The 18,659-nt window shown below is 39.5% G+C and overlaps 1 protein-coding gene across 4 annotated transcripts in view; it reads left to right on the top strand.

Annotated features, from left to right (window-relative positions):
* EXT2 (exostosin glycosyltransferase 2) overlaps nt 1–18,448 on the top strand; it is an 81,084-nt gene extending 62,636 nt beyond the window's left edge. For 2 of the 4 annotated variants that reach the window (XM_075094288.1, XM_075094286.1), the window contains exons 10-15: nt 52–218; nt 7,282–7,425; nt 7,953–8,081; nt 9,331–9,413; nt 14,757–14,845; nt 15,655–15,743. In XM_075094288.1, the coding sequence (XP_074950389.1) occupies nt 52–218; nt 7,282–7,425; nt 7,953–8,081; nt 9,331–9,413; nt 14,757–14,844 (611 nt within the window). In that variant the 3' untranslated portion in view covers nt 14,845; nt 15,655–15,743. Of the gene's footprint in view, nt 1–51; nt 219–7,281; nt 7,426–7,952; nt 8,082–9,330; nt 9,414–14,756; nt 14,846–15,654 lie in introns of all 4 variants that reach the window. The other 2 variants (XM_075094287.1, XM_075094289.1) reach the window with 1 other exon arrangement.
* The last annotated feature ends 211 nt before the right edge of the window (nt 18,449–18,659 follow it).

Raw genomic sequence — 18,659 nt, 5'->3', positions numbered from 1 at the left:
GAACTAGTTGAACTAATACTGAATTCCATTTATTTTAATTTTTCTCTGTAGATTCCCTCTGGCCAAAGATTCGTGTTCCCCTGAAAGTTGTTAGGACTGCAGAAAACAAACTTAGCAACCGCTTCTTCCCCTATGATGAGATTGAAACAGAAGCAGTGTTGGCTATTGATGATGATATCATTATGCTAACCTCAGATGAGCTCCAGTTTGGCTATGAGGTAAGAGAATGTTTTTTTTCCTGTCTCTTAGGTTGCCCACTTCAATGTTGCATGTATATATAAAGTGGAGGAATCACTGCACAGTCTGCTGGTTCAGATTGTTGTATCTCTCTTTACTGTAACAGGTCAATGCTGACTGAAACATTTTTACAGATAGTAATTTATGGAAAAAACTGTCAGCTAACAGAAAATATCCAGTAACTGGCACAGTAATGCCAAGAGACTCCAGAAAATGTTGTGTAATTGGTGTAATGGAAGCAGTCTGGAAACTGTGAATTGCTTTCTTCTTAAGAGTTGCAAACAGTTTTCAGACAAATCAGAAGTGCTGTCCAAGTTAATGTGTCTTGATAGACAAGGCGACTTTCAGAGGTTAAGTGTCGGGAACAGAGGAGGCCTCTTGAGGACATGCTGAGGTAAGGTGGAATGCAATGAAAAGAGGAACTGAAGAATGTCAAGGAGGGGACACGTGCCGTTTGCTTGAAACGGCAGAGCTTCAACAGCTGTGGTTGTAATGAGGGTATCAGCAAAAGAAAGTTTGTCCAAATCGGATACGCATGGCAGTACAAAAAGGTGAAAGTCTTCATAGGCATTTGAGTCTTGTTAAAAAGCGCACTGCCTTAAAGCAACACTGTTGTCTTCCTTCCAAAACTTTGGTTTGAGCTAATTTTTGTCTTCCATTTGTAGTTGAGTATACGACACGGTCCATAATCTGACATTACTGTTACATGTATTTAAGACAAACATGCCATATTTGTAAATAAATCAGAAACATTAGAAAAGTAATATATTTTAAGAAAGGTTTGAATCATTTAGTCACACCTGTATCTGCACTATCAAGAGCAAACCAACACCAGGCTTCATACATAAGAGGCAAAACAGAAAATTATTACCTAAATTGAGTGAAATAATGAAAACCACTTTTCTAAAGGGTAGAAAGCAAACTAAATGTGATAGTTGTCTCATTCTTAACAATCTTAAGTGTAGTTGTTAAGAAGATATTTTTAAGAGATGTTGGAAATATTTCTTTAATGTGAATACATATATGGTAAAATACGGCCCTTTCTCCCTTTCAAGTGAAAGAGGCTGTTAGCAAATAACGAGCTTTTGGACTCAAGAAGTGACTCGTGGTAATGTAGGTATGCTGATGTAATAACAAAGATGTTAAGTAGTGGAGACAGAGGTTTAATCTATCATGTGTCTCTCCAGAAAGGAAATACTTCCATTGCCAAGTTAAGAGTAACAGATTAGTACATGAAGTATGAAAGATGGAATGAAGAGAAGACAACTGAAGGAAGGGTTTTTTTTTTTGCCACATACACCTCCTCTCTACTCTGTTGTCTACACTGAATATTTTAAGCACTGCATTGCAACAGCAAAGCAATCAAGTGTTGGCAGTTCTGCAAACTGACTTACTTTTGTCTGTGTTGGTGCTATAACTACTAGTTTTGAGGGTGAACTGACAGGGTGAAAGATAGCAAATCCATAATGTGGATGCTGTGTGAATCCCGGCTCCATTTTCATTGAGCTGTCTCAAAGTAAAAATAAATTGTTTTATAAAAACCTAAGTGATTGTGCAAGTAGTTCCAAATTAATCTCTGCTACTGGCAAAGCAGGCTTGGTGGGCTTTGAAACAAGAGATTCAAACTGAGCTGAGTTTTAGCTGTGTCAGCCAGAAGTTGTGAGAAGTAGAACTGTGGCACTTGTGTGCCTGAAGCGTTAATTTGAATATCCTCAATGGAGAATATCTGTAACTTCACATATATCAATTCTGGTCTCTTAGGCAGGAAAGGGTTATCCTCATGAAAAAAGAATGAGGCAAAGAAAAGCTGATGCGAATTCCCCTGTAGTCAGTGTGATTAGGTGGCAGCTGGGACTTACAACTCTTCATCCCCAGTTCTAGCTGTTGGACCATGCTGGGTAATTTATTGGCCTTCCATGGACCATATGCACTGGTTGCAGGGACTATCTGAGTAACAGTCGTTACATTCAGTGTGTGAATGTAACTGTTTGGATATGAGATTGTTTAGTCTGGCAGACAAAAAACTATTGCTTTTGCAGTTTTCTGCATTTTATTATAAATCCTATTTCTTTTGGATTCTGGGAATTCAGCTTACTACACAGCCACACTGATGGAAAATTAAAATGCCTTATCGAACAGATAGTTGAGACGAACCTGTGGGTAGATTGAATCCTTATATTTTGAGGATGCCTTTTTTTTTCCCCTGTAATGTAAAGGAATAGAAGTGTCTTTGAATACAGAAGCACAGTGGATTGTTTTATAAATACACACTTTTCCTCCTATAGAGGGTGGTTTACGTAGTTCGTACTCTCTGGCACAGAAATCAGGGGCTGAAGATTGATCTTTCCTGTCCCTGAGTGTCTGTGACTTGCTTGACAGGCCTGAGCTGGCTCCCAGATGTTTAAATTGTCCTTACCCTGTGATAATTTATTTATCTGTTTGTGTGTTACCAGAAAAGTATCTCTCAGGCTCTTGACTCATTTGCAGGGGAATCCAGAGGGAACAGTAGCGGCATATAATGTTACTAGAAAGTTTTCTTTTAAAAGTATGTCTGCTTCTGCTTTGGTTATAAGAAGGGCTGGAAACGTGACATTCAGTAATTTTCTTTTCGCCTCCTGACATCCTTGAGACTACATTTAAACATGTGGCAAAACCCCCTCTGTCACAGACTTGTCTGAATGTATAGTGCAAGCCTAAAAAAAGCAGAAAGCTTTGATCTCTGTACACTTTCAGTGATAAAAAATTATAGTAACACTCAAAGTGTCAGAGACTTTTTACTTGTTAGAAGTGAACTATTATGGTACAGTGATTTATGACATTGTGTAAATCTATTGGAGCAAGCAGAAAAATAGTCCCTGTGTGGTGCTGTATTAAGGTAGCAGAAGAATACTGATGACATTCTGACTTTGAAAAAAGTATTTCTGTTAAGTTACATGATGAAATCACAGGCATGACTTGAGGCACTGGAAAAAAACACGTTAGGGCTATCCAACTTTTCCTCCTCTCACTGATCTTTGTTGTTCACAGAGGGAGTATTGAAGAGACCCAAGAAAAGGAGCAAGTATTTAGATTATCATAATCTTTAAAAGTTAAAGCAGACCCATTGGCTGCTCCTTAAGTGTCTTGGTGTTTGAACCTGGGAGTGAAAGCACGTGTTTTAGTGTTCCCACCTCTGTGTCTCTGCTGGCCTCGGGACAGATGGCTTAGCATTTCTATCACCCTGAAAAGTGGGGATAACAGTTTCCAAGTATGAAGTTCATGAAAATGTCTTACTAGGTCTTATGCAGCACTTTGTCTTTAAAAAGAAAGTGTTTTTGTTACAGCAATAATAGAAATAATCTAAATCGGGATTATTGGTCTGAGTGCATGCTTTTTTGTTCATAGAAGATATTGTTGGGTGCCTTGCTAAGTTTGTACTTTTTCTGTTGGAAGCTTTTTGTCTACTTCTAGTAGATCATCTTATTCTGTCTGAGCTGTTTTTCAGTGCTTTGTCTCTGGCATTTTTTAAAAAAACCTCAACTCTCTGATGAATTGCATATTTCACTAGGCTAAAACCATCATAAAGTTCAAACGCCTTCTTTAGAAGAATGCTTCCATACCCATTTTGACTGTTAAAAATTTGTCTTTCAGCATTCCTTTATAGAAGGAATAATATAATTCAGCTTATCAAAAGGCTTTTCCATGGGTAGCTGCTGGCCACATTCAAAGCTGCTCTCTGCATTGAAGTCACTTTACAAATTGGTGTATGTGAAGCATCGTTTCTTTTAATGGGCTTTGTGTTTACATTTTGCTTTGTTTTTTAATAATAGCACAAGCCATTTCTTTGAGGACCCAGGGAGAATTAAGAGCAGGTGGGGCTCTGGGAGGAGAGAAGGAATACTGATCGATTGGGTTTTCTTTCATTCATAGAGGATAGTCAGTGTTTCATTCTTACAATGTTGCCATGGTAGCTTTGGAAATGTTATTTTTCTGTTTATTAAATTTAGAAATATTCTAGTTATAATTAGCCAGTTCCTGAAGTGGCGTGTGACTTCTTATAGTCTAATAAACTTAATGCATAAATGTCGGAGTATATTCTGGGAAAGGAAGGCTTCCCTATCCTCTGGCTGCATGGAGAATGAACTGTGGCAGCTGGTCTGATGGCACAGCAAAACAGCAAAGAATAGTTGAAGCTAGGAGGCAGAGAGAACTGTGGGGAGGTGAGACTGGAGGGTGTTTCAGCTAGACTGTTATTGTCACTTGGGGGACTCGGAAGCAGAATTACTGTCACTTTCTCTTGGTGTCTTTTACAAGATTTTTAGTAAAACTACCAAGTCAGAACTTTTATTTGGCTTTTCATCTGGGAGATGCTTTGTCCAAAAATATTTATATTCAGGGCTGTCTAGCAGAGTCATTGGAATAGCCCTGTCCTCAAAGAAGCATGCCGCCTCTTGTCTTGGCAATATGTTTTTCCTTGGATGTGTCCCTTACTGGTATTAAAACAAACTATCCTTCTTCAGTCTGAGAAAGCTAATAAGATCAGTGGCTAAAATGGAATGTATTCCTAACAGACTAATAAATTATAGGCAACCATCAAACAAGAAAATGGATGGTAGTACAAAATAGAGAGTAGTATAAGAATCATTACTACTATTTTTATTCTGAAAGCTTCCTTATAAGCATAGCTGTATTTATTAATTTTGGCACAAAACATATGTATGGATCTGGGCAATGAGCTGGATGCAGCTATTTGGAGCCATTCCAGGAATTATCATTGAATGAGCTAGTGATGCACATTATGAGAAAGCCAAGCTTTTCGACTGACTTCGATAGCATTACTTTTAAAAGGAATCTTTGTTTAAAGCAACGAAGTTATTTTTTTAGATGCATCAAACTGACAACTTTCAGAGGCCAGAGTCAGCATAGTGTGGAGCTTTACAGTGATATGAAGAAATCTGTATGAGTAACATGCATTATAGTTGGCTTTTATTTTATGCCGTTGGACTCTTGAAGATGATGCCGAGGACAAAAGCTAGAAGAGATGTGAATCTACAGTTCTGTGTTGTGAAGGCACTGAAGTCCCTTGGGAAGCAGTAGCTGAGTTTAATCATTCTTTCAGCTGCCTTTAATGCACATGCCATTCCTTCTACAAGAATTCTTAGCCCAGTACAGTGCAGATCTGTAGTGTTCTGTGAAGTCCTTTGCTGAGCCTCAGCAGCTTATTTGGTGGTGGTGCCTTCCAACAGCTGGGAGATGGGCATTTTAATAGTCTGGCTTTAAAAAATATTAAAATTAAATCATTAAATTTTTGAGTCCTGGAGAGCAAGGAATAAAATTTTGGAAGAGCGAGTGACCATATCTTTGGTTTTTTGTTCTCCATTAACAATTTTTACATCATGTCAAAATAGGTATATCAAGCACTCACTGGCTTGCCTGCCGAAAATCAGTATTTTTTTAATTACCCAATGGCACCAACTTGTAACAACATCCTATGAATTCTCTTCCTTGAGTTCCAAATCATCTCTGCTTTCAAGGACCCTGTGTTAGAGCATTGTCCTGTCTAAATACTGTTCCATTACTTGTGTGCTAGAACTGTCTAGAAAGATTGATCTCTGGATAAAGTAGAAGTCAGAAGATCTGGTTCCCATTCTTGTTTTCTGTATGACTTTTGGCAGGTTTCCTCATCTGTATGTGTGAAATAACTGTTCTCATCATGGGATTCTGAAGCTATATTAACTGACAGCAATAAATTGTGTTGAGGTGTGTAGACAAAAAGGTATATAGAAATGCAGAATCACAGAAATGTAGATACAGAAGCAGTAACTTAAAGCTGATTGTTTTATCATATTTACTTTGACAAAATACTTGCATAGAGACCTTATAGTCAAGCCTCCCAGCTTAAACATACTGGCACATAAAAAGTGCCCAAAGTGAACTGCTGATGAGGTGAGGTTTGTGGGATGGTGGAATTCCAGATACCACTTTCTCTACTGCAAATTTCAGTTGTACAGTTCCCTTGCCTTTTGTACAGAGGAAAGAGGTTTGCTAGTGAGGTGAACTTTGGGGATTTATGAGATATTCTGTTGTTGATCTTCCACACGTAGTGAAATTTGGGGATGCGTTTGTTTGTTTATACACTACCAACCTGAAACAAAAACTCTTGTGACCTAACACTGTGTGTCAGAGGGTCGAGGCTCATATTCTTCCAATAAACCTAGCAGTTATTTGGATTAAAGGAGAAATTTTGAGTAATTTGTATTCAAATAATGCAGACAAATACTAACTTTGTTATTGATCAGCAAAAAGACAAACTGTGTTTAGCAAGCAAATAGAGTTTAGACCCTTCCAAATAATTATAATCCTTTCTCCCTTTTTTTCTAACACAAAAATTGTCCATTATTTAATGTGGCCAGCAGTGTGGAGAACTGGGGTTGTGTTAACAATGCCCTTCTCCATGTTCTTGTCTACTGTGTTTGATCCTGTAGTCAGCTAAAAAATAATGTATGGAGTGACAAGGGTGGTATCTTGATTGTATCCAGCTGTCTGGAACAAGTCAAGGGCAAAGAGGCCTTCCATGTAGCAGTAGGTCCATCCAAGCACCCACTAAAGAATATCAGAAATATTAAAATATAAGCCTGTTCCTATCAAAGGAAGCAGGTTGGTTAGATCTAAAACCAGCTGTGAAAGTAGTTAGATTGTAGCCATATCTACTGAAGTTAACATCAAAAGTTCCATTTTAATCATGCTTGGCTTTAGTTAGTGTTAAAATCTTTTTGAATAGTCGGTTGTATTTCTCTGCAACAAGAAAGTTAGTATCGTTTTAGTGGGCTTTTGCTCTGGGGGCATGGCTTCCCTGAGTTGTAGGGACCTTCCATGGCAAGCTTGGGCTTTTTTGTACTTCTTCCATGCAGCTTCCTTTTCCAAGAATTGGGATTTGGAAGAATTGAAATGGTCTTTGCACCACTGTAACTCTATCCTCCCAAAGCAGATGTGTTGCAGCTGCACATTTGTGTTTGCTTGCTGTGCAGACCTGGTTAGCAGCATGTCACATCTTTTTCTCTTCAGGTTTGGCGTGAGTTCCCTGACAGGTTGGTTGGATATCCAGGCCGCCTGCATCTTTGGGACCATGAGATGAACAAATGGAAATATGAATCAGAATGGACCAATGAAGTCTCAATGGTGCTCACTGGGGCAGCGTTTTATCACAAGGTAATACAAAACTTGTAGTATACTAATGTACAACATGAACCTTTTTTTAAGGAGCTGTATGTGTTTGTCATTGTTCTGTGAGTGTTTTGTTGTGCCATGATTGTTTTCTAGAGCAATCAGAGAACCAATTGCAAACTTCCCCTAAGCCTCTTTCAGTTGCTGTGAAAAACTGATTTGTCTCTGCCTGTAAAATAAAACTCTTACCTTCGTGAACTTAGAGAAGAGCTCTTGACAGTTTGTGTGACCTGTAACTATATAGCAAATTTTGCAGTGAATGTAGCTTTGTAGCTAGCAGTTTAAGAAAAGAAAACCGACTGTAAAGAAATTTGTGTGCTGGTCAGGAAAGGAGTAATTATGCAATTAAGCATCTCAAAATTATTTTCTATCTGCTAAAGTAGTCCTTGGCTGAAGGCAGTGTCAGTTTGCCCGTAATCCATCCTTAGCTTCATGCTGTTCAGTGACTGAAATATTTGAAGTCTTATAGTTACTGTGTTTAAAATTATCTTCTCTCTCCCTCTATCCTGCAGTATTTCAACTATCTTTACACCTACAAAATGCCTGGAGACATCAAGAATTGGGTGGATGCTCATATGAATTGTGAAGATATTGCCATGAATTTTCTTGTGGCAAATGTCACTGGCAAATCGGTCATTAAGGTGGGACTTCTCTGCAGTTTGGCTTTACGAAGTTTAAAAACATGACGTACATAAACATATAAATTTATTTAGTAGGCTTCAATATACTACCTAATCTTCCTTTTTCTCTCATTTACCCCTGGTATGGTGTCTTGTTCTCCTTCCATGGTAGAAAAGCCCTTTTAGTAAAACTTTTATGCTAACTAGGAACAGGGAATTGTTTTTACCAGTTGTTTATGGTGGTTATTTTACCCATCTAGATGAGGTATGAAGAAGGTAATTTAAATGAATAGAGGTAATTTAAATGAAAATTAAATAAAATACCATTTAAATTACCATTTAAATGGTAATTTATTTATGTGTGTACATATGCATGGCCACATACATATATTTTAACTATTTGAAATTACCAGAGGAAAGAAATTGCCAACTGTCCACAGCTTGCTCTGTCATGGCCTGGCAACAGCTGATTTATAGGAATGTTAATTGCAAGAATGTTAATTGCAAGATCAGCTTTAAATGAACTTTTTTATCCCTCAATTAATTTCCTGACATGTTTCGACACGTTTTCAGGTCCAGACATTCACTCTGTACATTCATTTCAAAGTGTGTCACCTTGGAATGAGATTTAGAGGCCACCAGGCGTTACTTCAATTAGCAGGGTCCATTTTCCCATCTGTCCATCATCATTTACTAGGACCGGTGGCTGCACTTCCTGGAAAAGTCTTTAGAAGATAAAGTGTGTGTTTTTGCTGAAAAAGTTTTTGAGCTGTATGAGGGCACAGCAGAGTAATTTGGCACCTCCATGCAATTCGGAATGCCTTGCAGAGTTTGCCAGTCAGCTATTAACTGGAGTGAGCAAAAGAGCGTCTGTTGGATTAACGTTACGGTGAAGTATGGGAAGCTATATTTCATCGCTGTTATGGCTGCAAGAACAAATGGTGTTTATACAGGGACCTTGGCAGTGAGAAAACAGTCATTAAACAGGAATTAAGGAGCTTGTCATCACCGCTTCTTTTCAGTTACAGAAGGAAAAACCCCTCCAAGCCATTTTTATTGGGCCCCTGTGAATTTTGCAGTCAGCCAGGCCAGATGGAGCTGAATGTAGGAATGGAGTGGCTTTTTTTTTTTTGCCAACCCCCCCCCACCCCTTTGGAGACAGCTCATCTTACACTGCAGGCATGTTCAGAGGTATTGCACTGCTCTCTGTACAAGGAGATTAATGTCCCTTCTGTTGATATTTGATGATATCTGGCGTGCCTTTCTGCAGGTGACCCCGCGGAAGAAGTTCAAATGTCCAGAATGCACAGCAATTGATGGGTTATCACTGGACCAGACACACATGGTGGAAAGGTGAGTGACCACCCTTTATTCCTCTGATTGCGTTGTTCTGATCCCTAGATTCTTATCCTGTGTCTCATTAAATTAGGATCAAAAATGCTCACTGATTGTATTTCTGTAAATTACTAATTTTGAAAGAATGCCACATGAATTTGATCAGCATAAGTCATTTCTGCAACGGATGATGTGACACTGAAAAGTGGACTACTACAAGAAAGGACTTTAGAAGGGCACAATTTTTAGCAGCTTAGCTGTAAAGCGTATAGTCACATATATGAAATTCAGGTTGTTGGCAGTACTTTCAGTAATACCACGCTTCTGTTTTACTGTGGAACTTCAGCTGTAGTGAGCGTGAGATTTTTTTTTTTGAACCAGACAGTTGCTAGCTTACCAAAGCGTAACAAGATATAAGTTATTAATAATGTTATTTGAATTTATTTTTGTACTTTGTCTTTCTTCCAAAGATTGTGAAGTGCGTTGCTTCCACTAATGAAGGGCATTTGCCTGCACAATTGCATGTCACATTTTTTAACAATGGCAGCATTATTATATTTTCATTATAATATAATTTTGAAACAAAGGATGTATTTGGAAAGGCAGTGACTGTTTAGAGTGAAATGCTGAAAGTTGGTAAGAGTTGCATTCCCTGCTTTACAGTAAAATTGCTTCCCAACCTTGACCATGACACTAAACTTCCCTCTGCCTTGGCTTCTCAATGTGTAAAATAAGGAAAAGTTTCTTCACTTTTACAAAGCTGTTTAACACCCATGTCTGAGAAGGGCTATCTGACAATAAATGTATATAGTGGTTATTAGGTGGAATTAACTTAAGATCTAGGACTGACAAAGGCATTTCACCTTATGCTTCTTGGGCTGTTGCGCCTCTCCTGTGAACTTCAGGAAAAATAATTTGTAGCCATAGAATTGATGGGGTAGGTAGGCAGGGGTAGCCGTAGTGTTGGAAGAGGCTACCAGAAGAGGTGACAAAATCTGACCTGCATTTAAAATAGGCCATTTCAGATTTGGACTGAGAGACATAACACAGTTATCGTGTCAGTTACCGTGGTTATAATCTTAACAGTGAGGTTTTTTATGTCATTTTCTGCAGTACTCAGCAAATTTAAAGTGCTGTATCCATTTCCTGTTCTTTAGCTATGTAAATTATATTTATGTATTTTAATGTATGCAGTGAACTAATGCAAAACTGGCTAGTAGGTTGGGGCTTATTTACAAGAAGAGTGCATACATATGTCTGTCTGACGTGTAAACATGCATTGTGCAACGCGCACAAATATGTAAATAGTTTGGCTGATTGATTAACCAGGCATCACACAGGCATTGGAAAGCATAACCGTTAAGCTTAGTGACAAAGTATTTAGACAGGATGTATGATAAGACTGGATTAAAAAAGTATGCAAGTCAGAAGTAAAACATACCCCATGAAGACGGTTAAAAATTACTCTGCAGAAGACTTCTTAATGAAGGGGCTGGAAGCTTTATAGATCTCAAACGTTAGCTGAAGGGGAAGCACAAGAGGTGGTCCTGTGTCTAGCAGTTCTCCGCTGGCTTACAAGATGGACTACCTGAAGCCAATTGAGCTTTCCTGTGATCACACTAGTAGCATTACACCACCACATAGGAATTTTGGTCATGAACTAGTTTCTCGTTAAGGTACACTCTATAAAATCAGAAGATGAAAAAGTGCTTTTTGCTCCAAAGTACATTATGATGCAGGGTAAAGGTCATGTTTCCATGTCTATAGCAATTTTTGTATCCTCAGAGTAAAGTATCATTGACAGTTTATTGAGAACATGTTTAAACTCTTGCTTTGCTTCTCTGTAGTTTTCAACAGTGGAGATAGCTGGGTTGTGGGAAATGTTAGATTGACTGCAAATCCACGTACTTTTACTTGCCCAGCCAAAGGAGTACGTGCTGGGATAGAGTCTGGGTGCAGGAGAAGATCTGGGGGGATATACAGTTTTGGTGTACTCAGGCTTCATGCTACACCTAATACCTTCTTGCCCTGTGTTGTTGTTGTCTACCTTCAATATGAGGGAGGTATTTGAAAAATCTGAAAGCATTTCTTTTTTATGAATCTTCTAAGCTAGCTATTCATTTTAAGTGGATAATAAATGACAGCAACTCCTAGAGCAAATATTCCTAACTTAGCAGTGAGTAAGGCTCTTATGGCTCAGATATATATAGACACACACTAGCTATTTTCAGGGTTATGAGAGAAGCTGAATGGTAAAAAGTTCATGCGTCAGGGAATCCTTATCATATTATAAAGGAATAACTTTGTACAGATAACTTTACAGTGTTGGGTACCGAGAACAATACCCAGGGTATCAGGCAAAGACTCATTATCAGCTTCACTTGCAGCTTCCCGAAGTGCCCGACTCCTTGTTTTTTAGCATTCAGAAATAGCGAGCAGGTAGTCTGAGCTAATTACTTGCCGGATATCCAGGGATGAACCTCCTGTTTGTGAAACAGTTTATGAGGGTTGTCATGGGCATGCACAACATTTAGTGTTCGGATTCTGGTTCAGAAATAGCAGAGAGATGCCCAGCGACTGCCTGATGATTGTTTTGTAAGTGTAAAAGGTTGGATAAGTCAGTTGTGGAGATCGGTCCAGGAGAGACATGTAACTAACCAGTTTTGTTGGGCCTTTTGACACTCTCAGCAGAGACAAAGGAAAGATGGTACAGGTGAACTCTGTCTCTTATTAAGAGATTTTTTTTTTTGACCAATACTGAAGAATATTTACAGCGAATCATGGCAAAACCAACACTGCTATTCTTCCTGCTGTGTAATTTCTCAGAGATAAATAAAAGACCTCAGTCCCCAGGGTTATCAAGCTCCATCATTAAAATACATTAACTAGAGAAAGCTTTGAATGAAGAGTCCGTTTCTTGCCCTAGGTTAGCCTTTACATCAGGTCACAGATAAAACTGTAGGAAGATCTCATCATCCCTGTATTTACAGGTGCTGTTTAAGTAGCAACAAGTTTTCTGCCTTTAGGATCTTTGCATCTGGCTCTCAAAAATGGAGAGCTCTGTAAAATGCAGCCTAGAGGGCAGCTGCCTGTACAGTAAATACAACAAATGGCTGAGCTGCTTCTGCAGCAACATTGACAGCAATGTCTTATTTAGGACACCTAAGTATTTGTTAGAGTCACGATAGGAAACCATTCCCTTAAGAGGCAAACTGACCAGGTAACAGTTGGCCAAACACTGCAGATGCAGAGTTAACTTGCCAAAAAATATTTGGGTTATAAGGGAGAAGAAACTGATCAAAAGAGACCTTAACAGACATTAAGTTCACACCATTTGCCAGAGTGCAATGGGGCTTTCAATTTCTGAGTTCACACAATCTGAATTCCTTGTTGAGCGTAACTGCAGGTTGTCAGCAGAGCAAGGAAAAAAAAAAAAAGAATAATTCTTGGAAGCAAACATGCTTCTGTTAGTACAAATTTGCGAAACTGTTGACACAGCCAAGAAAAACACCTTCCATCTATATTAAGAGGACATGTTACATTCTCTCGGCTATCTAGCTTTGAATGTTTAATGTTCTAGATATCCTTTCTGGTTTATGTTGTCCAAAAGTGGCAATGGCTTTGGAATTCAAGTCATATAGTTCAGTGCAGGAGATGAAATTTTTGGAAAGAGGCAAATTTCCTTTAAACACATTCTGTGGCTTGTGTATGACATTTCTTTCCCCTGAAAAAGCCTGTTTCTGGTCTTTTGAATTTGATATTTCCCGAGGACTAACTTTTCTGATTCAGCCAGAGTGATGAGAATGTACTGATTTTTTTTTTTCCCTGATTCTTCGGTTTTTCATTTCTTTAACAATGAAGTGGCTTCTTGGTGGTTAAAGATATTATACTCATATGCTTGAATGGTCTTGCCAGCAGAACAAGTTTGGCTGTAGAAGGATTCCATCGTGGTATTTTCTCATAAGACCTCATCTTTGATTTGGGAGTATAACCTCTGGAGGGAAGAGATCAATTTTGTCTCCACGCTCTATTTAGTTTTGTCTTTTGCTCTGGGGGTGCCACTTAGTTCTGGTTGCGACAGTGGCTGATTTGATGTGGACATCTGCCTACTGGGCAGCAGGCTGAGATAACTAATTCATTTCACACTGGCCACCAAGCAGCTGTTACATTACAATGTCTTTCAGTCATTACTGGCAGAGGCAGGATTTGAACCAGTAGACTAGAGTTATTCTTGTATTCCTGAAATCATGAGGGCCAGCAGCTGTGCAAAATTCTCACATGCACCTCTCCTGGTGCATCTGCCTCCTTGCCTGTGAAGTTTGTGTCCTGCCACGAGACTTCTCCAATACACACGGCTTGGATCACAGTTAGCCACATTTCTCACAAGTAACAGACAATTTAGAAGTCTGACCTTATCTGAAAGTCAGATGTCTTTGAAGTATCTCACATTGGGCATCATGTGGAGGCAACAGAAACTGCTCAGTGTTTCTGGAGAAAACACTCAGTTCCTGTTCTCCATGTTACCATGACCTTTCTGTGCCCAGGGCCCAAAGCTCACCCTCCCGATGGTTCACCTTGTTATTGCAGACGTTGGAAAGCTACTTGGGTCTCTTTACTTCAGTCCTGACTGATGGGTCCATTGCTGTTTCAGATCAGTGCTACCCTGGAGCAAATCCTGCTTGTGCAAGGTCTAGAGGTTGCTTCCCACTGCATGCAGCTGCTTCTTATGCTCTGACTTCCTTTTCATTTGTTTCCTAGTCCAAAGATTTGAATCTGGAGATAGGAACATGAGGGGATGAGAAGGTAGCAGAAGGTGAAATATATGCATTTACCTGTATAAATATTTTATTCAAGTATCACCCATATGAAGTAATTTTCTGACACTTTTCTCAGGCCAGAAAATGGCCTGAAATATGACCATTATCGCTTGGAACAGCTATGTAGAGATGTAGCACTCTAACAACCTCAGCTTTGTGTTTTCCAGTCATTTATGCTAGTTAAGGAGGGAGCCGTGGGATGGCTCAGAGGCTGAGGAATTAATTTTGAAAACCAGTCATGCTGTCCCATCCACTTCAAAAGAGTGTTTGGGCAGTGTTGAGCAGTCCCCATCACAAAACTGTCACACTTAGTTGGTGTGATTGACCGGGTCTGTTGCAGAAAATTATCCTGGAGCCATAGTGACCCCCTAATGCTTTGAAGGGGTCGGGAGAGGGTGCAGTGGTTGGAGAGCAAGAGACCTGCTCTGGGACTGCCTGCAGCACGTCAGCCTGTAGCTGAGTCAAAGTACTCATGTCTTTTCTTTTGCCGTTCAAAAAGGAAAACAAAAAAAGTAACCTGTTTTCTTTTGCTGTCTTGTGTTAGGTGTTGGGGACTGTTGTCACCATTCTTGGTCTCTGAAGTTCTTAAAAGCTGTTTTATAAAGTACACAGCTAAGCTGAGCACTGGCTGAGGTGAAATGAGTTAAGTTTTCCCTGCCTTGCTGCCACAGGTACTATGCCTTTCAGTGAAAGAGTTAAAGAAGGGATGTAAGGGTAAACATCTGCTTGTTTTCTGAAGCACATGGCTGTTCCCTTCCACAGTATTACTGACACCTGAGATTATTGAAACTGAAAGTCATCAATGGTCTGATCTTTTTTTGTGCTAATGTGATGCCTTACTGCTCAATATCTCTTTATTTAGACAAAATAAACTAGTTAATTTCATTTATAGTTTTTATTTTAGCTTAATTTTTAATTTACAGTCCGATCAGTGCTGCCTATGCACTGAGGCATGTTTATTTTTGTGGGAAAAGATAGAGCTTCTGAAGAAGCCTGAAAAAACTCAGAATTTTTTTTTTAACTCCATTTTCACAAAGGCTTGTTTTTTTCAAATCCTTCATTATGAGACAAATTGACCCAACAGTGGCCCTTTAAGAGACATGTTGGCAGTTAATCTGTTCTAGTTTACAGCATGTACATTGCTTTAAGAATGACTGGAATTCTAGGGGGAGGGAGAAGGGAAGCTTTGACCTCCGTGTGCACATGTGCTGCTGCCAGCATCCCCTTGCTCTCGTCTCTGTGATTAAATGGATAAATCAAAGAACACCAGTTTCTTTTCAGTTCTCTCTGCAGTGAGGCTCTCTTTTTATTTACTAGTAGCCAGCACGGCTGAAGTCATTCCAAATGCAAGAGGGAAGGTTTCTACCAGTTATGTTGGTGTGGGAGCTGGTAGCCAGACCATTTGTTTGTGTTCTTAATTACACTGCTTTCCCTTTCACCAGATCTGAATGCATCAATAAGTTTGCCTCTGTCTTTGGGACCATGCCTCTGAAAGTGGTGGAGCACCGTGCTGACCCTGTCCTGTACAAAGATGACTTTCCTGAGAAACTGAAGAGCTTTCCCAATATTGGCAGCTTGTAAAGGCAACTAAGAAACCTGAGTGATCAAAATGACAGCCAGTAAGGTGCCATGAGGAATACAAGGCCCTGAAGAAAAAAATCACGAATGGGTTACCTCTGAGGGAGGTGGGAATTAATGTTGTATTCTGGTATGTTGTCTTCCCTTTACATTGCACAAAGATGTAATGGAAAGCTGAACAACTGCTTCTCTGTTGCTAACAGAGGATTGAATCTATTCAGGGGTCCTCCCAGAAACGTCAAACACATGCTTTTCTCCAAAGGAGGCTATGCATCTGGAAGAATAAACCAGAATCTCGCTCTCTGTGGTCTGACTGGCATGACTGACCTCTTCTATCAAATGTCTTGCAGTTCTCTGGTTTGTAAGCATCCATCCATTCAAAGCAACTGTCTGTAAGGCTGCTCTCTTTTGGGAGGAGCTTACTGCCTCTATGGTTGGTGGGCCTCTGTCTTTTGAGCTTAATTGTTGGCCTAACTAACTGTGTAACAAACACTTTTTTTTCTGCCTAATGAGACAAATGTTTATTTTTTTACATCATCAGCAAGAAAAATCTGTTGTCATGTGGTTTAAAGGGCAAAGCATTTTGTTTTACTGAAATTATTTTGATATGAATTGAGACACACAGCAGCTGGGAGGATGGTCTCCTTCCAGGCAGACCCCTGCAGGACAGAAGTCCAATTGCTGCACTTTTTCCTGCATAAATCTCAGGTTTTCTGCTGTGTCCGTGCAAGAGGCTCTGACTCTGTGTCAAAATTAGTTGTACTGTAAAAAAAAAAAAAATGATGTACCTTTCAGGCTTTATTTTTGCTTTTCATTATCAAAGCAGAGCAGTCAGGGTACAGTTTTACATTGTGGCCATACATTGGAACAACAGCTGTGAAGTAAACTTTTCACATCTGAATCCTCTTCGGCAAGCAGCAGGTTCTAGTACTGATTCATAAAACACTTCAATTTACAGAAATTCCCAGTTACGGCTTCAATGTGCAGGGATTCGTGCACATGCAAAACACTATTAACGCACACTTACAAACTCCTATAGATTACCATTGTTGGAAAAGGTGCGGAGTCTTAGCTTGTAATTTAACTAAGGAACCCATTGCCACAGGCTGCCACTGAAACATACAGCTTGGGAAGGCTTTTGGAGAATCTTTACATTTCTCACAAGCATCAGAATTATTTCCCAGTACTGAAATTAACTTGGATTAGAAAATTAAGTGCAGCAAAACGAGAAATAAAATTGCCCTTCGATGTTAAAGATGATCCCTAGTTAGGCTGAGAAAGGAATCTCTGTTTCAGCTTCACTGATAAAGTGTTTGTTACCAGATTTGGTAACTGACTGATATCACTGTGGGTGATTTGAGTGTCTTTTGCAACCTCCGTTGCTGCCAGTTACAGAGACATCCTACTTGATGGGCTGTTTTTCTGTTATGCTGTGAGCAACCTTATTCCTCAGATTTTGCCAAACCCCAAACAATAGGACAAGTGTTAGGCATCACGGTTCACCCCCTCTCCTAAGCTGGATAGGCAGCAATGACAGAAACCAAATGAAAGTCAGGCTAGAAACAGGAAACATCTGCTCCTATTTGTCTCACCCCCACTAAGACTTATCTTATTGCCCAATGCAGTGGATGTGCTGTGAATGAAAATCATATTGGAACAATAGCTCTGAGGGGATGCTTCACTTCATAACTCCCCTGGGATGTGCCTGTAAACTGTATCATCTGATTCTCTGGGAACATTTAATTACTAGGAAATGTCTTTTGCTGCAGTCTCTGTTTCATTCCTAAGTTGCTGTGGGTTGGGGGTATTGGGGAGCTAGGAAGCTGTTGCAGTGACAACTGCTGTCTGCACAGCGGGTATCACGAGACAGAGGAAGGTTTGTTGCTCACTACTTCTCTTTTGCAACCTCTCAGGTTCATTCACATGAACTTTCTTTCTGAATCTTCCTGTTGATTTATGTCCTGGTGCTTGAGCATCAGAAAATACCAGCGTATTTCCCATGAAGAGGTTGCTTTAAAAGGGTACCTGTGACAGTGTAGTAGTCAGTTCAGTTTTGACCGTTCTTTTGGGGCTGATCTCATCTTGGCAGGCCTTAGCAGTACAATTGAGTTCGTAACAACTTCCTTGCACAGAGTTCTGAAGATGCTGTGATTTCTTGGTTCTTTCTCAGTAAGCCAGGATTATTGCACAGAGTCTTAAAAGACATCGAGGATTCCAAATAGTTGGTGGAATCTTTTTAGGTGAAGACAGCCTATCCAGCCCTCCTAAACTGATCTGTAGTCTCAGGTCAGTAAAAGGCAGCAACAGGTCCTTGTGACTGCATCCCAAAGTGTCTGAGTGGATTCTCCTTCCACAAAATGTCCAGTGGCCTGTATCAGTTGTGTGGTGTCCTTTGATGTTTTACAGTTGTTTTTACAGACCCATCTCATTTAGATGATAATTTGTCTCTGTTATGTGCTATGAAGAAAATCGAGCAATTGACTGTAAGAAAAGTAGTAGAACAGCCTACGTTTATAATTGTGATGTTCTTGGTGCAAAATCTGTAAAGACAAGCTGTATGTCTGGTTTAGAATGGGTTTGTTGTCAATCTTTAAGATAATTATTGTATATATTTTATCAAAAAAAGGTTAATATTAATACATTAAAAAGTAAATCCAAGGAGTGTTTGTTGTATTTCTCTTCTGGAACAGCACAAGGAAACACGGATGCATTTAGAAGGGAGAATTGTAGTGACAGGCTGTTTCTCTACATATATCTGTGTTAAACTTCAATATCCATACTGTACTTTAGAAAGATCTGTCAGTATTTTGTCTTTCCCATAACTAGAGTTGGATGGTTGTCTTTGAAGTAGAAGTTTGCTCTGCACAAA

The sequence above is a fragment of the Phalacrocorax aristotelis genome, chromosome 5, assembly GCF_949628215.1.
Source record: "Phalacrocorax aristotelis chromosome 5, bGulAri2.1, whole genome shotgun sequence".
NCBI classification, from domain to species: Eukaryota; Metazoa; Chordata; class Aves; order Suliformes; family Phalacrocoracidae; genus Phalacrocorax; species Phalacrocorax aristotelis.
This window is presented reverse-complemented; position numbering and strand designations above follow the sequence as displayed.